The sequence below is a fragment of the Haemaphysalis longicornis genome, unplaced genomic scaffold (genome assembly GCF_048455015.1).
Source record: "Haemaphysalis longicornis isolate Haplotype H1 unplaced genomic scaffold, Haemaphysalis longicornis Haplotype H1 scaffold_10, whole genome shotgun sequence".
NCBI lineage: Eukaryota > Metazoa > Arthropoda > Arachnida > Ixodida > Ixodidae > Haemaphysalis > Haemaphysalis longicornis.
The window spans coordinates 81600329-81620147 of record NW_027526204.1 but is presented as its reverse complement, the minus strand read 5'-3'; the positions used below and the strand labels follow the sequence as shown (position 1 = coordinate 81620147).

At 49.5% G+C, this 19819-nt stretch overlaps 1 protein-coding gene across 1 annotated transcript; it reads right to left on the bottom strand.

The window, feature by feature from the left end:
• Nucleotides 1–1025: 1025 nt before the first annotated feature.
• Nucleotides 1026–18725, bottom strand: LOC144159921 (venom allergen 5-like). The gene is made up of 6 exons (XM_077691575.1): nt 18444–18725; nt 16261–16348; nt 14927–15102; nt 10978–11084; nt 2064–2157; nt 1026–1619 (listed from the first exon to the last, which is right to left on the bottom strand). The coding sequence occupies exons 1-6, from the start codon at nt 18723–18725 to the stop codon at nt 1155–1157; spliced, it is 1212 nt and encodes a 403-aa protein (XP_077547701.1). The 3' UTR covers nt 1026–1154.
• Nucleotides 18726–19819: the final 1094 nt, after the last annotated feature.

Here is a 19819-nt window from a genome sequence, read left to right as displayed (position 1 = left end):
CTTAACAAATCGTTGATCAGATATCAACATCCTGTTTTTTACAAAGAATACACAACCCTCTAATAGTAAAGAGCGTCTGCCGTTGTAGTGTATATGTTCCGCCTAATTTTCGTAATACCAAGAGCGATAGTTTGACTACGGCCTTTGCCAATTTACTTGCCGCATCAGTTTCAATTGTAATTTTTAAGGCTAAGCTTATGGTCTGGAGCTTTAAATGATTTATTTGTGTTCACTAGGCAAAGCTATGTTGGGTTACGTTACGCTACGTTACCATAAAAAGAGCGATGTAGTGTCAGACGCGGCTTTTTTTTTTACTAAACGCCAGTAGACGCCGCTTCGGTGGAGTACTTACATACCGTCGGACAGCACTCTGTAGACAGCTTTTTTAGGGGAGAAGTCCCTTTGAAGCTTGACCTGACGGCGTCTCATGTCGTCGTTTCATGTATTCACGGTACTAAAACACCAAGACCCTCGTTTTCCAACGCCTCGCCCTATAATGTTTCATCTCCATGGTAAAACACGCGTACTAAAAGAACACACTGGGGTACTCGTGTTCTAACAATTCACGCTCGAATACTTCATGCACCAAAGACACGAGACATTTACAGCAGAGCTGTATACCTCTACCCCAATGGTTTCATCGCCGTGGGCAAGTATCGCCAAGGTGCCACGAATACACTTACACAGTGCATCTTTCGCCCTTCCCCAGGTTGCAGGTTAATGGAAATGGCTGGAGATTTTTGTTCCAAGCGAGTTCCAATACCACAACATGTAACCAACCTAGCATTTACAGCATTAATAATTGCTAAAAAAGTGCTTCCGATACTGTTTGTTTTGCCCAAGTATGAAATTGCGATTATGAGCAACACACATGGAGAAATATTCAATCATATAATTCTAAATTTTGTTTCCAAGTACAATCGCGAAACAAAACTCAACGAGCAGAAAAACTACCACGTCTGTTTCTTCACAAAGAAAATACTACAATGTCCGACTTCTTATCAAACACTATACAGGATCAGGGGAGGGCTTGCCGCAGTGTTGCACTGCAGACGCCCAGGTAATGGCGGTGTTGTTTTTTGGCGATAAAAAGTTTCGTACCGATTGTATTTGCGTTAGATAGACTACAAGCCGTGGTCCGTTAACTTGACTGCTTAGTGCATGACGCTTCCTACTCTGTTTCCAGTCCGTCGCGAGCGGTAGCAGAAGATGGCCATGATAATAGACGCGCCGACGACAGTGCCACAGACAATCCACAGCGGGGCCAAAAAGCTTTCGTCCAAACCAATACCGGCAGCCGTGGTTTGTTTTGCAGAATTAGGGATCATGGCCTTCTCGTGCATCATGAAGACCACCGTGGCCATCGTGGCCACCACCACTGGGTGTGTGCTGAAGATCAGGGGAACTGTCAGGGTAGCCACGATCATTGCCTGGTTGGCTGCCATCACCACCAGGGTAGCCTCCGCCACGATCATCAGCGAGGCGACCACTGTTGCCGCCAAGGCGCTGTGCGCCTTCGTTGTTAGGGCGGTGGTCACCAGCGTCATCATGGTGCTGACGGAGTCCGCTGTTCGGCGATGACCTCCGCTGCCTACGCCACCAGTGTCCTCCGATGAAATCTGCGCGCGTGGACGTAGCATTTCCAACCGGCATATACCATCTTGTGCAGGCGACACTCATGATAAGCTCAGGGAACTTCCTGAAGCAATGTAAAAACTCACAACTCTTGTAAAAATCATTAGGTGAATGTTGCGTTTAGAGCTATCGGCCATTTATTTGATATAGTGTATATTGGGCCGCAACACCACTTTTTTATGTGGTTTCTTCCTTGCATATAATAAGGCAGAGTGAATGTGAGTAGAAGTATACACTTCGACTCACAATAAAACTGATTGGTGGTAACACCCGAGGCCTTTTCTTTATTCTCCTCATTCTCTCACTCTGCACTCACTCCTCACTGACCATCTCATTACTTCATGACATCCCTCTTTAGTCTTTAAAGCACTCGCGCCTTTCCTCAAGCGTCGCATAGAATATACATGCAGAATATTAAATTTACTCACACAAAGTCCACTGTCCTGGTCACAAGAAGAGCCGGATGGGCACTGCGAACAGGTCTCGCCTTCGACGTAAATGGGGCTTCCGATCATATTTCCCCTGAAAAGTCAAAGATCCCAAATAACAGCCTCACTGTGCCCCCTTCCTTGTACAGAGCGATAGGTCTAACCTTCACTGACACACTGAATGTTTAAGTATTTTTAATCCTAAGAAAGTCTGGCGCGATGAAACCGAGTTGGGTAAGTTTCCGCACAGGTTCACTTGAGAAATGATGCGAGCTCTTGGGAATTCAATGCATACAGGACCTCATTTGGTATTCTATTGTTCCTGGTTACCAGGAGCTAGCCGAAGTTGCAGTTTTTGGAGCTCTTGCAGGAAGTTCTTCTAAAGTCCATTGTGATATTTATTTTAGTGGGTAACAATTTAAATGTGAAAACTGTGTGCTCGTGCGTGCTCCAATGTGAAGCTTTTACGAAACCAAAAATCGGGAGGAAGCTTTGCGTACGGTATAGAAAACGGAGTATCATATACTCACTTAACTCCGACGAGAGTGATCCTTCTTTCGAATGGAAGCGAAGTAATAAACATGCTGCCAGTCTCCTGCACTATTGTTAGACGCATATACGTTGCCTTTTTAGCTGCTCGGGAGCCGTGGTTAGCTCCAAGTTGTGGCTCAGAGCATTTGGTAAATTCGTTTTCCGTCATATGCTCATTTTCTTTTCTCTATGCGCTTGCAGCTCCTCTTTTCATCGTCTTCTCACCATCTCAGTTATCATCTTGGCAAAGAATTCTACAGTTCCTCAATGAGGTAGTGTTACGCGATGACGACATGGCCGGTACATCGGCTTCTTTTCTACCTTTCACGACGGGACCATAAAAGCACAAGTTGACGGAGCATGTACACTGGATGCATCTGCCAATGCCCACGTTGCCGACGCCATTAGGACGGCGGAATCCGAAGCTCCGGTCTAGCCCAGTCCTGCGTGGAATAGTCGATGGTCTTGTCGTGTCACCGTCTCTTCTGCCTTCCACGTCCCCCTTCCACGCCGCGTCCCCAGTGCACCTTTTGTACTGGACAGTGTGCTTGACATCCATGATGAGAAAGCTTTTGAAAATAACGTTGAATGGCCGCCTATATTCTATCCTGCAACGACCTGGCCTACCTCCACCTCAGCAATTTGGTGTCACTACTGCCCAAGGCAGAACGCCTGCTTTATTCGCTTTACGCAACCTCCTATAGCAACGTAAAGACAGCGGGGAATTTGACTCGTAATATCCCTAGACTTGCAGGCGGAATTTATATCATATGGGATCCTCGATTATTATATACAATCTTTACAATCTCATCATTGCCCCCGCAACATATTCCAGCTTCTGAAATCACTACTGCAGGGTCGCACCACCTGCTTTGACAGATTTTCATGAAGAACTACCCACGCCACTTCAAAAGGGACTCCTCAGGGATCTCCTATTAGCTCACTTTTTTGAACGCATATATGGATGACATGCTTTGCCTGACTATGCCTCAAGAAGCATACTATCAAGCGTATGCGATGACACCGTGCTCATTATGCACGCTGGTACGTGTCAGCAATTGCAGGGGACTGCTGACGTAGCCCTCTACAAGACAACAGTCCGGTCTAGAGTTACAAAATTATTTCAACCCGCTAAATATTCCGGCCTCCTCGTCTCCAGGGCTGATCGCGGGGAAATCAAGCAGGTGACGAAAATAAAACTGCTCGTAGTGATTTTCGACAGCCACCTCACATTTGTTGTGCGCACATATCCCTTAAACTTCAGAGTTGAGAAGATGGCAGTTGGGCTTATACGAGTTCCCCGCATGCATACAAAAGTCAGTCGACCTCATTGTCGTCAGTTACGTCATATTGTGGTCCCTCCCGCAGTCTTATACGTATCGACCTACAACATCTTCTGAAAACCCGGGCACTCTCGTTACTCAGAACCTCATTATTCGCCGTCAACGGGGCCTATACTACGGCGCAAACCGCCGCACTCAAACCCCTTGGAACGCGCGTCCGCTTCACATCCATATAGTCCCGCCGCGGTGGCTGAGTGGCTAAGGCGTTGGGCTGCTGAGCAAAGGACGCGGTTTCGGTTCCCTGCAGCGGCGGCTCCTTTTCTCGTGAAGCCGCCAACAGCCGTTAAAAAATTTCGGCGCACGCTAAAGATCCCCAAATAGTAAAAATTAATCCGGAGCCCTTCACTACGGCGCGCCTCATCGCCTGTGTAGCGTCGGCGCGTTAGACCCCGCCATCAATCAATGAAAAATAAAATAAGTCACATCTATCCCGCCATCACAATGAGTACCTTTTTGGTGTTTCATCACCATTGATAGTTTACACACCTCCGTTCAATCCTTCCTACGTGGTCCTGCCAATCAAGGTCGACACACATCCTGCGCGGCGACTTCGTGTTCATTACGACTGTCTCAGCAATTCAGACACCCACAGAAAGCACTTTTCCATTCTGCACTCTTTACAGCCGAATCACACGCGTTGATTGGATTATGAGCAAACTGTCTTCTTGAGTGGTGCAGACCATTCATGTGCAGACATGCAGACCATGCTGCATGTGCGGCAGTTCTGTCTGGTGTGCCCAACTACGCCGTTGGATGCCGAGGTGATTGCTCTGAAACAAGTGGTACAGCTTATCTTGGACGACCAAACTTTCTCAATTGTCAGTATCTACTCAGAAAGGATTTCTCTTTCATTGGCTGTATATAACCCATTAAATCAGTTCGCCGCCGTTCATCCCTTAAAACAGAACATTTACCTACTTTCAAGTTTATTTCCTGCGTGTGTATACAACGTATCAGCTCACTCCGGTGTGTAGGGGAATGAGCTTGCTGATACTGCCAACCCAAATGCTGCCAGAAAAGCCGAGGAGGTTCGTGGAAGGTTGTCAAAAACCAGGGTGCTCTCTTTGCTGATGAGCTTCTGTCACTTGGTATGGCAGGTAACCTCGAGTACCAAAAACTACGACGCCGAACTATATCGATGGACCCTCAGTATCCTTGAGCTTCCTTCCTATTTTTTGCCTTCCAAGTAGCTTATTCACCTGACAACCGGACACGGCCGGTTACCTCATTGCTTTCACCATCTATAAGTCACACCGAACTGTCAGTGCTTGTGTGGTGTGCCTGGCGCTTCGATTTCGCTCTATTTAATGGAATGCCCGGAAACGGACAGCGACATTCAGAGACTTCGTCGACATTCGAGATTACTGTTAGAGCTGCCCCAGCTTCGGCACTTTTTTGACAATTCATCAGCCATGAAGGTCCTCGTGAAGCTTGTCGATTTCATTTCTCTATCTATGCTTGAGATGTGGTGCCTATGTGTCCTCATCGGTTCGCATCTGAGCCCTGCAGTGCACGCCGTGAAAGCCCCTACCCTGCAGTTCTACGTATTGTCGGCATTGTGGAGGGCGTTTTCACAGCATTTAAATGTTGTATGTTCAACCCCGCTTGTCGCAGCCCGCTTTAAAATCGAGAACACCTAGTTACGTGTCATCCGTCCACTGCATCTCTGCAATTAATGTTTGCCCAAGGTCCCAGTGCTACAACAAATGACCTGGTATCTGTGATATGTGAATAATGCCGCCTCAGAAGTGACTTCAGCTTTCCTTGGAAGTACTGCTCACCTTTGTGGGGATTTTTAACATTCACAACTCGGGCCCCTCTTTTCTGCTCGTACTGTTCCTGTGAATAATGTGAGTATGATGTTCATAGTGCACTTTTGCGATACACCGTTTGAGGCAATTGGTGTCTTTGTATGCGATTATTTTTATGTGCTTAATTCTCCATCTGGTGAGTTGCGCGCAACGTTATGTCAGTGACTGCATTACATGTCAGCAGTGCAGTCAGCTGTTCGCAGGGGGACTGCAGTGTACCTGCGGTTTTCGGCGTCCATCCCCTCTGCGGAGGTTGCGCCGCACAAGCTGCAACGACCGGAGAGTCTCCCGACTGCGACAACTGCAGTGCGGCAGGTGTAGCAGGCTGGACCACGCCGAAGCGAGCTGTAATCGCGAAAGGAAGTGGTGGCCGTGCGGGGGTTCCCATCTTAAGACAGTGTGCAAGACCGCTAAGCCTTAATGCACCAACTCCGGTGCCCGCGCTGGCAAGAGGAGCGCCCTGGGCTTGCAAAACTGGTACAACCCCCGCGCCTGTCTCTCGCATGATTGCCCATATAGCCCTGCGAGCTGCCACGCAGCCCCAGTCGCAGCCTGTCGCACCCTCTACAATGCATCAGTGATGCCACCGGTACGCAGCAGCAGCAGCCGCAGACAGCACAGCGACAGCCCAGCACCCAGGCAGCCCCTGTGCAGTCGAAGCGAGGTCGGAAGAGCTTCCGCAAACAGCCGGGATCGGAAGTACAGCCACACGCAGAGACCCTCCATGGCTAGGAGCCACCGCACACAGCCCCTCGTGCCTACAGTGATGCAGTGGAACGTCAACTCACTGGGGCCGTTCATGTGGAGTGGAGTGCGCTTCTTCTGCAGCACCAGCCCCGTGTCGTGGCTCTACAGGAGAGCTATGTGCGACTGGGAGGAGACAGTTCGGGGGGATTCGCCTGCCGGGCTACACCGGCTATCACAGCACCACGGCATGTGACTGCCCTTTCTCGGTGACGGTGTGTTGCGACACGTCCCACACCCCAGGAAGCTCGCGTGCATCACTGTTTCTGCCGAACGACGTGCAGCACGCAGAGCTGGATACCAGTGCGGTGAAGACAGTGGTGCAGGAGTGCGCGGCAGTGACGTTGTGGCTCAGTAGGGGTGGTGCACATGTTACAGTGTGCAGCGTGTACAAACGCCCCGGACATGCCTGGGACGCGTACCTCCTGGATCGGCTGGTGTCCGTGTGCGCAGCCCACCATCTCCGCTGTGGTGACTTCAGCACACACCACACTGCATGGGGAGATGGCCGGATGGACGCTCGCGGAGAGCATCTGTGGTGCACCATGTTACGCCTTAACCTGTCTGCGTTGTACACTGGTGAGAGCACCTCCCGGCGTGGCAATTGCGCAGCCACCGCCATTTATCTCACCCTAGTGTCAGTCGGGGTTGGGGCCCCCTCGAGGAGTGATCCCAGCACGTGGGGCTCCGACCACTACCCGCTGCACATCGCACCACCTGACAGAACAGCCAAGCCACTGCTTCGCTGTCAAGTCAAGCCAAGGCTCTGTACCACCTCACCCACTGGAACCGGTTCCGGCACTGCCTTGCCGAGGAGGACCTGGAGGAAGAAGCCGAACGGTTCCAGAGCCTGGTTTGCTGCGCCAGGCAAGCCACGCACAGTTCAGAGTTGCACAGTAGACGAGGGGCCCACCATGCGGGACCTCAAACTGTTGCAGCTGCGGGCGGTGCGCAACCATGCAGAGAGGAAGGCCCAGCGCTCAGGAGAGCGGGCCGACAGGACAGCGTACCGGCGAGTGGTAGCGGCTTGCCGCCGTCACGCCAACTGCCTGAGCCGTCGACGCTGGGCCGAGCTATGCATCAGATCCGAGGACAGCCCACGCTGCCGCCTCATCTGACATCTTCAACGCCATACTGAAGCCGCAGAGACATCGCCACCCCTATGGCTGCCATGGCCATCCGCAAGTAGGCTAGCTTTGCGTAGTCGACCGACCTCTTCGCTGCACACTGCCTCCCCGCCACATCAGGCGGCACCAGAGCCCACTGCTGTTGTTGGGACGGGGGAGGTGCATCCCCTCCCCAACAACGCCCCCATCATGGAGGCTTAGCTCCGCAGTGCCCTCCGCAACTGCAAGCGTAAGTCGGTGCCAGGAGGGGATGGCCTCACCTACCAGATAATGCGCAATCTGGATGAGGTGGGGTTCGGACGGCTCCTGACCGACTACAACGTAATATGGGACACGGGCCAGCTGCCACCTCAGTGGCCGCTAGCCATATTTCGTCCTATCCCAAATCCAGGCAAGGGCCTTGTGGTAGTCACAGCGCACTGGCCCGTAGCCCTCACATCCTGCGGCTGCGAGCTACTCGAGCGGGTGGCACTGCGGAGGACGGAGGCCATCGCCGTGGAGGAAGAGGCCATCCCCGAGTAGGTAACGGGCTTCCGGAGGCACCGAGCAGCCACGGACTCCATCGCCGACGTCGCGGTGGCCCTTGAACACGCCAGGGCCTCCAAGCAGGTTCCGGCCCTGGTGCTGCTAGACGTGAAGGGTGCCTTCGACAACCTGCAGCGTCATGCCATCTCCCTGGCTATGGAGGAGGATGGCATTGTGGGCAAGCTGCGGGGCTTCGTCGAGGCGTTCCTGATTGGCTGCATGGCTCAGGTGCAGGTGGGGGACGCCCTGGGACGCCCTGTCGTCCTCCCGGCCGGTAGACGTGGGCGGCCCACAGGGCTCCATCATCAGCCCCTTCCTATTCAACCTGGTGATGGGAGCCCTGCCAGACTGCCCGCCCAGAGGAGAGGGCCACCGAGCGTACATTTTGGTTAACGCCGACGACATTGTCCTGTGGGTGCTGGGCCCAAGGGTGAGGGGCGAGCCATTGTACGGCAACTGCAGGCGGCCATGGATGCAGTCCGGGCCAAGCTGGTGGTCGTCGGCTTACATCTGTCGGCGACAAAGACAGACGCCATGCTGGTGCATCCGGACGCCGCCCCCGCCCGTGCACGGACCCGGCGCCTGACCATCGATGGCGAGGAGCTCCAGTCGAGGACCAGGGTGCGCTACCTAGGGTTCATCCTGGAACATCGGCTGAACTTCTGGCAGGCAGCCACGGATCTCCAAGACAGGGCGAGCTGGCCCCCACGGCAGTGCAAAAGATGGTGGCCCGGGAAAGTGGTTGCTCACAGCAAACGGCTCTCCGGCTGTACAGTGCCTCCGCTGTGGGTCTCCCCATGCATACGCTGCTGCTGGTGAGCCTGAGAAAACCAACCTGGCGGCAGCTAGAAAGGGATCACCGCAAGGGGGTCCGCGCTGGCCTCGGCCTGCCCCAGGGCTCTCCGTACGTAAAAGACGCTGGACAGGCGGAGGGCGTGAACCCTTCAGATGACGGCTCACCAGTGGGCGCTTGGCCAAATTGACCGTCTGCGACGTGCGTGGGGGGCGGGGCGAAGGCGGCCCGCTGCTGAAGAGACTGAGAGGCGACTACCGCTCGCGCATGGGGCGCATGCTCGCACTCTACAAAGGGATCCTGGCCCCCGTGGATACGGGACCTGGTGGCCCGGCTCGTGCTCTGGCGGGTGACGTGAGGCTGGACATCCATGTCTCCGCGGCAAGCGCCGAACGCCCAACTGCGGGCAACTGGAGTAACGATTCTGGTTTTTTTGTACTTGAATACTGAAGTAATGTTTTTTGGGACCGCAACATAATTGGTACTGTTTTGATAGAGTTTCCTATGTTATTCCATTTTTGCTCCCATGAAGGACAAGAGGTGCTGACCATATACATTATGTACTATTGGCATTTAAGATTTTTGAGATCAGCGTGCGTTGTTTCTCGCTTGGGTGTAATTACCGTTGGCAAGTGGTACGGATTGTTTCTGGTAAGTATTTTGTGGATAATAACAGTAGTATTAAAGTCCCTGATTCTATCAAACTGCAATATGTTGAATTCGGCGAAGAGCATAGCTGAAGGCTGGTTCCTCGGCGCTCCGGCCAATATTCTAATGGCTCTCTTTTAGATTACACAGAATGATTTGCAGTAAGACGCGTAAGTCAACCCCCATGACTTTAGCTTACTGTTTAGCTTAGCTTACCGAATTTAGCTTACCGTGAAACACGGCAAGCTAAATGAGGCGTAAAACGTGCGGAGAAAAATGTTTGCGCGAGCTTACCAGTGTCGAACATCCAAATGCTAATTTCTTTGTTAGTTGTTCTATATGAAGGGCCCAGTGCAAAGACGAATCCAAAGGTATACCTAAGTATTTACGGGTTGTAACCTGTTCTATTGTTGTTTCTCCGAGGTTCAAGCTGCATAGGCCAAGCTGTATTTTTCGATTCGATGCAAATCCTATAAACCTGTTTTTTTTAGTGTTTCATTCGAGCTTATTAGCTTTAAACCAGCTTAAGCTCTTTAGGAGTTCCTGATTAGCAAGCGCCTCTGCTCCTGATTAGCAAGCGCCTCTGCTTACGATTGACTAGAGATCATTAGGGCTCTATCGTCCGCGTACAAAACCGCATTGGAGTGTTTTACCGAGCGCGCAAAGTCAATAATCTAAAGAGAAAAACAAACGGGGCCTAATACAGAGCATTAAGGTACGCCCATTATGACATCTTTGAGTGAACAATTACTGAATGCTATTTGGACAAATGTTTCCGGTCAGAGAGATAACTGCGGAAAACGTTAATAGCTCGACCTCGAAATCCGTAGCGTTCTAGTTTTTTAGTAGTATGGTGTGGTTAATGGAGTCAAACGCCTTTCTGATATCCAGAAATATAATAACTAGAGTGTTATTACCGTTAGTGGCCTGATTTACTTTTTCTGTAACTGCGTTAACAGCAGTACAGAGTATTTATTCCTGAAACCGTGTTGGTGTTCCGTTAATACGCTAAATCTTTCTAGAAAGTTGATTACACGCCTCGCTATTAGTTTCTCAAATACATTTTTGATGCAGGACAAAGTTGTTATGGGACAGTAATTCGCCAGGTTATTAGGGTCATCTACTTTAGCGCTTCGCCGTAATAGAAATTTCTGAACCTAAAAACGGGAATTTTGTCTCCAGTACACAACATCATTGCGTTGCTATGGGGTTCGCCCTAGTCGGGTTGTAAAGTGACCATGCGTCCGATCATGTGTTTTAATTTAACCAGTGGTATTGCCTACGGAAACCGAATTCTTGCTGCCTTTCGGTTTGATGTAGGAGGACATGTACTTCAAGAAACAACTCAAAAAGTGCTCTCCCGTAAGTAAAAGTTCGCTGCGCGAGGCTTACCGTTCGCCGTAGTTGCATACAATGATGGTCTGATATTTAGGGGAGCCTTGGGGAGGTTGGTGCTGTGCGTACCCGCAGCCAACAGTGCTTGTCTTGGCCCAGGCTACCTGCAGTGTAGAAAGACGGCCAGGGTATTAATGGCGGAACGAATATATTGTTATCCATCTTTCAACTTTTATTACGGAGTGAATACGCCCAAAATGTACGCAAGCACACACACACGCACGCCCGCCCGCACGCGCACACACACAAGCACACAGGCACACAGACACACGCACACACACGCGCACACACACCGACGGTAGCACACACTAATGCATGCCAGCATGAAAGCGGGTGCTACGACCTGAATATACTTCCCGTGGCAATGTAACATGAACATGTATATGGATATCTATAGAGAAAATTTGCAGTTGTACTAGTTGATTACATGAGGAGGTTTCCTTGTGGGGTATTTTTTAATCCTACGGACGAGTCGACAACATAGGACAATGCTTAATGTAGAATGTTGTTTAGAATAGTGAAGCTACACTTTGGAGACATTTTCATTGCGTTCTCTAGAGCATATGTCAGAAGAGGGAATTGTATTCCCACGTTCCTGCGGTCTGAAACTCGGTGGAGTGGACACTGCAAGGAATGTATCGTACGATCAGACACACAGTAGTTCTAGGTGCGCAAGCAGTGCTCGTTTGGTGCATCTGCGTGAAAACCTCCCAAATATATAATTATGTCTTTAACGTCTGTAGGTTTACCTTCATTGTTTTGTGCCTTTCGCATTTCGTCCTAATGGAGAAGCGCGCTCTTTTTGAATGGGGACCTTGCCGATCACGGATGTTCTGCCCGCACTTACAAAGAAGCTGCACACGAAAACCCGTGCTGTGAGCCATTCATCAGACCTTGGCTGCGCTTCTCCAGTTCCAAGCAGTCACAGCACAAAAAAAAATATTTTTTCCTGAAGGGAACTTAAAGCACCGCTTACGAACCAGATATGAAGAGACGGCACACCGCTTTTCTTTCCTCCGCACTGCGCTGTCGTTTGTTTTTGTCCGCTAGCCGCTGGCGATGAACTTTCGTTCACACTTGCGATGACTTCAGGGTGCGCGCACAGATTCCTTGCTGTGGACCCTCCTAGTGGTCGTACACAAAAATTACGCCCATCTTCCCGCGAGGGAATCCTGATGTGATGCGACGCATCGGGGGGTTCAATCGGTCGTAACGTTGCCTTGCGCGTTTGCGCTGACGCTGGTATTGGATTGTGTCAGCACACTCGCTGAAGGGACCGTCGCTTCCATCACGCCTTCATGAGAAGATTCAAGTCAAGCACGGAGTCGTCAAGCAAAGGCACGCTGCGTCGAACGAGAGCGAGCGCTGACTGAACCGCCGCAGTGCGCTACCCGCTTTATATTCACAGCGCCTGAAGGAGAGGAGACAGCGGAGGAGAGTCGCGCATGCGCGCACTTGCGCGCCGGAACAGACGCGAGCGGAGCGATGCGCGCGCACGCAGCTGTTGTTTATGATAATGAGACGGAGTGAGAGTCTTGTGCACAGCTGTCGGAGAGAGGAGCGGAGGAGAGGCGCACATGCGCAGGTGGCGTGCGGACGCCGCCGACGCCGACGCCGACGCAGGAGGGACATGCCTCAGAGAAAGAGATGCGTCGCATCTAAAATATTGCTCCAGACACAAGAAGACAAAAAATGCCGCGTACCTTGCCATCGAAAGGCGACACTCTTCCACCGTGCTGACCGGGGGCGCCCTCTTCTTTTGCCCTTCCAACCCTCACGCTATACTTTTCCCTTCTTTCTCTCCCCATGACGTTTGAAGTTAAGGTTTACTAAATTTGATTGAATTTTCTGGCGTTCGCAAGCCTCTTGCACCATCAGCTCTCTTCTTCTTGAGACAGCCTGAAGGTAATTTTTAAGTATTTGTTATCTCGCTTACACTCAACATGGTTTTATTGCGCCGTAAAGCCGATCGTACATCTATTTTTTAACATCTATTTAAAGGTGGGCCGACCGAGTCAGTCGGCCCACCTTTTAGTCCGCCGGCCGCCGACGGCTCTTCGCAATTTGCTCGATCAGTTGAAACTAAGCCACAACACGTTTGGGAATGGAAGAATGCGCCTTTCTTTACTTCGTTAGTTTGTACACTGCATCTAGCTCCAAGTCAAGGTCGCTTCACACAAGCGCTGCACAAGCGCACATGCGACGCTTCGCTGACTGGTACGCCACTAGGAAAATATAAGGCCTCTTGAAGGAGGAGAAGAGTGAGCGAAGTCAATATAGGTACTAAGGAAATAAAATCAACTGATATTTTTACCGTACAGCGTAAAACTAGGGTGCGGGAAGCACTTTTTTGCGCTGGGCGAACAAGCAGAGCGGTCAGCAGCACGACGTAGTACGCATCTGCGAACGCTTTCCCGTCTACGAAATGCAATTGCTAGACGTGAGCTATTGTGGAAACTCGGGGGACGCTTACTGCACGAGCGCAATACAACAAATAGTCACCTAAGCTGCTTGAAATACCAAAACTAAATAAAAGTGTAAACTGGTTATACATTATATACCTTATTTTTTCCGTCGCCGCCAGCGGCCCCCTGTGGCCTAGTCGTTTGGGGTGCTAGGTATGTCATCGCTAGTGTTTTGCCAGTCACAAGTTCGAATCGCCGGGGGTACATGCTTTTTTTTTATTAGTTAATTTTTTTGTTTTTCGCCGATGTTTTCTATACTGAGTTCACCTTTTTTTGCGCCGCAACTTTCATTGCTCCACGAACTAGTCCACAGAACTCGCGCAGGCTGGCACTGCCACGCTAGCGAGTTCTCGTTGGCATGCTATTGCCATAAGCACCGACTGCTTGTGAGCAGTGGGTACAGGCCAGAATCAACAGTCCCTTGGCCTGGTGCGAACACGCTTTTTACGATACAGGCATGAGCGAGGCAAGCTCCAAATATGGGGGAAAAGCGCATGCATTTGAGCGTCTGCGGGGACGCGGAGGGCGTTCATGCACTGCGTAGGCCTCAGATAGTGAATGCTACGATTCCAAGCCGTCCTGGGAGGCTTATCTCATGCATTTTACAGCCGACAACATGGCAGAAGCGCAGTACTACGATAACTGGGATATTGAGAATGCCCATCCAACGACGCCATCGAATGTCAAACTTGTTGTTTTACAGACCGAAACCGAAACTTGTTTGATTGCTAACCTTGGGCATCGTCCAATCACGGCGCCCCCTCCTCCCAACGTCACAGCTTAGTTTGTGCGGCCGCCGCAAACCACGCATGGTAGTTTTTCTTCTTTCGAGCTTTGTAAAATAATTACCGATTTGTCAACCGGATTAACGATGAAAAGTGTGCTAATCTGAGCCAGTCTACACAGTGCAAGCAAAAACGGGAGCTTGACAAATTCACTTCAGTGTCCCTTTAATACCAATCGATAAAGGTTTTCTTGCTTCCATGTGCACACTAAAATCTAGTCACGTGATGTTGGAGCATTGCTTTTGATAGAATCAAGTTTGATTTCGGGAGAAGTTAGTGCCTATGGCGGTATTGCTGGCCGCAGTGAAGCAGATTACGCTGTTGCGTGCCACTGCTTTCACGCATGCCATTGCGTGCACACAAATAAGAGGCCTACTTTTAGCGACTAAAGATGCCCGTACGTTTGTGTTAATACGGTACTTAGGTGAAAGAACTCTATGCCCCTCAGCGTTTCCTCTGAAGCCCACATAGGTTGGTCAGGAAGCCCCGTCCAGGGATTTCAATGCATTTGTTAAACGATAACACTGGATTATCTGAGGACCCTTGCATAAACCGCTCGAGAATATCTCTGAGACTCTGTATCAAGCTTGTGTAAATTAAGAGAATCTTTTTGCAGAATGCCCTATGGTGGGCAGTTCTTGATGAGTGAAAGGACTGCTCTGTTAGGTCAGAAATCCACACCTAACCACACCGTACCTGCGCGAAGTGGTTGACTACGCCTGAGGAGCCGGCAGTGTCAAAGGAAGAAACGATGCCCGCATACTGCTTGTACTCATCCACCCAGCTGTCCACCCAGGTTGCAGCTTGGACGTCTGTGCGCTCCGCGGCGTCGTCACTCCAGGCGATGTTCTGACCCGTTTCGGGGAACTTTGCTTTAAAGAACCAGCGAGCAAGAAACAAAGCAAAGTCTTAGTGAAATAAAATACATTTCACTAAATTCAGCACAAGAACGTTTCTTCCGGGACAGGAAACCGTCAGCAGCAGTTGGACACCATCTCATTGGGGTTGTTCTCTCGGGGTCGGAGCGGCGAAGTCGTCTGAGATGAAAAAGAAATGACCACGTTTGGCCTTATATCTAAGAGGTTAGTGCGTTGTTATGTATGTAGGTATGTATGTATGTATGTATGTATGTATGTATGTATGTATGTATGTATGTATGTATGTACGTACGTACGTACGTACATACATACATACGTACGTACGTACGTATGTATGTATGTATGTATGTATGTATGTATGTATGTATGTATGTACGTATGCATGCATGTATTTACGTAAGCATCTATACATGCATGTTTGTGTGTGTAGAAATATGTATAATGCAGACATTTTTTACGCTAGGAAAGCGCCGCCAATTAAGTTGATCTTCATAACCCCTTATTATTTCCATCATGTTCCCAATTTATGATAGTGTCTTCCGCCTTGATCTAAGTTTTCAAATTGATGCAAGTTCTTTGTTAAATGGAGCGCAAAAAGATGCTCGTGTGGGAAAGCGCCAAAATACCAGGTGACAGTGGTTAGAGTGGTTACACTCGCCATGATTATTGACAGCTCTGTCCCTGACTGACGGTGCAGCAATCAAGGCGCTGAATCTGTAAATAAGATGAACAGTGGAAGGCGACGGCGTTGAAGGGAATCAATGGCAACCAGGATGAATTGGCGTTTTCTCATCGAAGGGTGCCTCCTGAGACAACCTGATTTTGAAGAGCAGCACTGAAAGCAAATCTGGAATCTACCGTTTGCTGTGCGTGCATAAAATCCTGCTATTACAAATTACAGAACCACGCACCAGTAAAATTCAATGGCCTGTTATAGTGAGGCACTGCTATTACACCGCCTGTGAAACTGTGGAGGTAATGGTAAGCACCAAGACTGTTACGATGGTCTAGGCAGATGGTCTAGGTAGACACTTCGCGTGAAAAATTTACATTCCCAACGTATGCGACACTACCATTTGCCTACGCTGTGATTTTATTGTATCACAGTTCTTTAGGAGATTCATAATTATCGGTCAAGGATTCGATACTTACTCGTAAATCGCTCCTGCAGCTGATCGTGGTTACTCTGGCACAGTTCAGCGAGCGCTTGGGCGTTGTTGGCCATCTCTTCATCCCACCTCTTACGAACGCACCATGAAATGAAAAGACATGATTCTGAGGCTGCGACAATGATGCAACCATTCGATGCCCTAGAAAAAAACTGAACAGCGAGCTACATCTACTAATAAATGGTTACACCCGCGGCTGACCGCAATGCCTTCTTTTTAGCTCGAAATCGGAAACAGGTGCACAAATCGATCAACATATTTTTTTTTTCATAAATGAAGTCGCTGCTGTAAGTTCGCTGGACAACACCCAATAAAAACGGGAGCGCGGCAATATTTCCGAGCAGCCGTTTGCTTGCGCAGTTACTTCGGTGAGGCTGTTCGGTACAATGGCTTCGTACATCGAAGACACTATTCAATAGTTGCAACTATTACTTTATTGATATGTGTTTTTGAACTACGCACCAAGAAGTGTGCGCAAATTATTGCAAACCCAATTAAACAATAATTTATTGGAACGTCACACGAAGTAATGATTTGGCGATTATTTGATTAACTACAATGAATTATTTCCTAATTTACACTCTTGATTGAACCCGCTGTTAAAATAATTGCCTTGGTAACAATAAAGAATTAAGATTTTGTTCGAATCGGAAAAGCCCTTATAGCTACAGTTTACGCAATATAACCGGTTACTAGCGATGTACTAGAAAGAGAAGGGCGTTTATAATGCAGAGCGGGTAAATGGGAAGGTGTTCTGAAGCCTCCCCATTGAAAAGGCCCACACGAACACAGCCTCCCGTTCATTGTGTAAACGTACCTACTACATAATCGCTATACAACAAAGTCTTACACACTTCGATAGGAACAATGAACGATGTAGTCGATACAAATCAGTCTTGCGCTGCAGGCAAACATGCACTCCCCGTGTAGGGGCTTAATACCACTGCCGGCACGCTCCAACGCAGCTCAACCACTCTACGATCGTACACCTCTTCATGTCTCGTTCAACTTTTCCTTACCACACTACACCCTGAAATCAAATTATGGTAGCAGCTGTCCTGACAACTTGCTACATAGACACGCAATAGCGACAAAACTTCATCGCAGCGCTACTTGCAATCTGTTGTACGGGTACGTTTTATAGCGCCTGATGTGTGCTTGACATAACCGACAGAAACACGGAAGTTTTTAACTTAAGTGCAACGACTGTGCTGTAACGAATGCACGTACCCGACGTGTGAGGTATGACAGAAATATCACTATTTTGATGCGTACCGTAGAGTTGTAACAATTGGGCAAGTAATGTGTCGATCCATCAATAAGCTGATGATAGCTTCCCGTTTGCTAGATAACAGTTTGAAGGTGCCTAAGGAGGAAGGTGGTACTCGGAGCTAGGCGACCACTCAAGACCTGCACCAAACAGAGGTCTCCTCACACTGGTAAGGTGACCATCGGCTTCCTGAACCCCTAAATGTCCCTTATTCCACCGGTGTTCTCATACGCGCTTGGACAATGCTGCTGTTACACGGGTCTCGCACGGTTGGAATGAGCATTATCCTGCCTTTGTGTTGATCATTGTTTCTTGCGCACACATGAAATGTAGCTTGGGCTGAAAAATGTAGTCTAGTTTTCAGGTAATCAGTTCGCACAAAGGTTTCATAAAGGCTACCATCTAGTTACGTTTTCAGCCACTCTGTCAATAGTCCGCGAAAAATCAACGCAACAATATGTACGGAGTGGCTGTCCTCAAAATTTGCTGTTCATAAAGCGGTACACGTAATCTTTTTCACCGCTAACTTCTCGTTCGGCTTCGGCTTCGCGAAAGATCGAGGACTCCCAATTTCGGTGAAGTTTCTATTAGACACGCCGACTCTAAAAAGGAGGCTTGCCAAGGAATTTTAGGGGAACCTGTATATATCTACTTTTGGAGATAGTTCGCTATCCCGCTACGAGAGGTCAACGTCCGGATTAGCTTAGCTTGTTAGGTCGCAGCATTGGATTTCCGATTGCAGTCAGTTTTAACGCGTCACGAAGACTATTTATCCAGTCACAGTGTCTGCAAAAGACAGTAGAGCTGATCTTTGAAGCCGCTACGGCGGCAGTCTGCCTATATTTCCTGCTCCCTTGCCAGACTAACGGTTGCAAAATCATGGCATACTAGCTTACCAAACGCAGCATGTCTTTTGCTTTAGCTAATTGTCCCAGCTGCCCCTTGGCGATCTGCGACCGGTACTTGTTGTGCGTGTCGAGCAGTATCTGCTTGTCTGCCGTGCTCAGACCAGACTTCACAACGACGCAACTGCTATTAGGTTTCTTGCATGCCGTGTGCACCACGTTGCCGGAGGTCTTGTACTCCGGCAGGCATCTGTCTGCGGCTGTGCCGTCGAATTCCAGGATCACAATTGCTCCGGCTAGCACAAGGAAGAAGGTAGGGCGTCTGGCTCTCATGGCTGCGAAGGAGAAGGAGTCGTACTGTAGCAACGGGTGTTTTCCCGATAAGGAATACTTGGGGTATCCTTGGCCAGGTGGCTTGCCCACTGGAATAAACCAATGTTTCGCCTCCTGAACTAGTGGGTGCCTCTTCCTCTGGTCCGGTTCTTTGAGTCGGGCGGGGCCGTTGCCACACTTCTTTCACCTCGTCATCGGCCGGAGCACTAGCAAGTGCGCTCACTACGCTCCGAAAGGTTTGTAAACCTATGGTGAGACCAGCTATGAGGCTTCGGTGGCAGTAATTGCTAATTTGTAACGCAAAGCAACGTTGTAGCAAAACGTGCAAAGAGAAGAGCCCTATTTTGTTCTCGGCTTCTTCGTATCATTGTCGCTATGTGCTGCCTCTTTGTTGAGCCGACGTTTAGGACTTCGTGTATTCCCCGCTGCGTTACTATGTCAAGAAAATGTTTGCGTTAATTTGTATATCTACAAGGGGTCATTTGGCCTCGCACCATCCGTTATTAAGCCAACAAGAAATAAATATCGCTCCCCTCGGTGTGACGCAGACGGTGGTTCATCGTGAGATTTGGGTGGCATATCTAAAACTACCAGTATGTTGTAATCTGGCGCTATGCACCACTTTTCTAGAATAACCGCAGCAAATACCAGGACTGCGTTCCTGGGGCCTAACGTTTCTGTTTGGGGTCTACGGCGTGAATCGGCTCCTGCTGTTTTGCGTGCAGTGGGTACTGTTATTAGCTAAGCTGTTTCGCTAATCAGTATTTTTCGTGTCTGCAGTTAAAGAAAGCAAAAAAAAATGCCGAGCGGGCATGAGCGCCTGCCTCGCAACGACTGCCCGGTAGTTAGAAACATACAGAAAATGCCGAGCTGTCGTATGTGCGTGCCTCGTGGGGACCGCCCAGCGACCTAGGGGCACGATTGTCAAGCCAAGCATGCCCACTTAGGGAGATTGACAAGACGGTGAACAAAATGAACTCCAGCGTTCACCGTAATCGTGGCAACAATTGCTAGGAACGACAAAGACACGTCATCAGAAAAGAAGTTAAACATCACCCCTCCAAGGTGATGTTAAATGATTACAACTTGCAAAA

What these genes read in the sequence shown, in the direction of transcription:
- LOC144159921 (XM_077691575.1), bottom strand. Translation starts at nt 18,725, where the DNA reads ATGAGAGCCAGACGCCCTACCTTCTTCCTTGTGCTAGCCGGAGCAATT. An exon ending in TAGTCAACCACTTCGCGCAG is followed by an intron (nt 11,085 to 14,926) that starts GTACGGTGTGGT and finishes TCTACACTGCAG; the next exon opens with GTAGCCTGGGCCAAGACAAG. An exon ending in GTATGCAACTACGGCGAACG is followed by an intron (nt 2,158 to 10,977) that starts GTAAGCCTCGCG and finishes TTGACTTTTCAG; the next exon opens with GGGAAATATGATCGGAAGCC.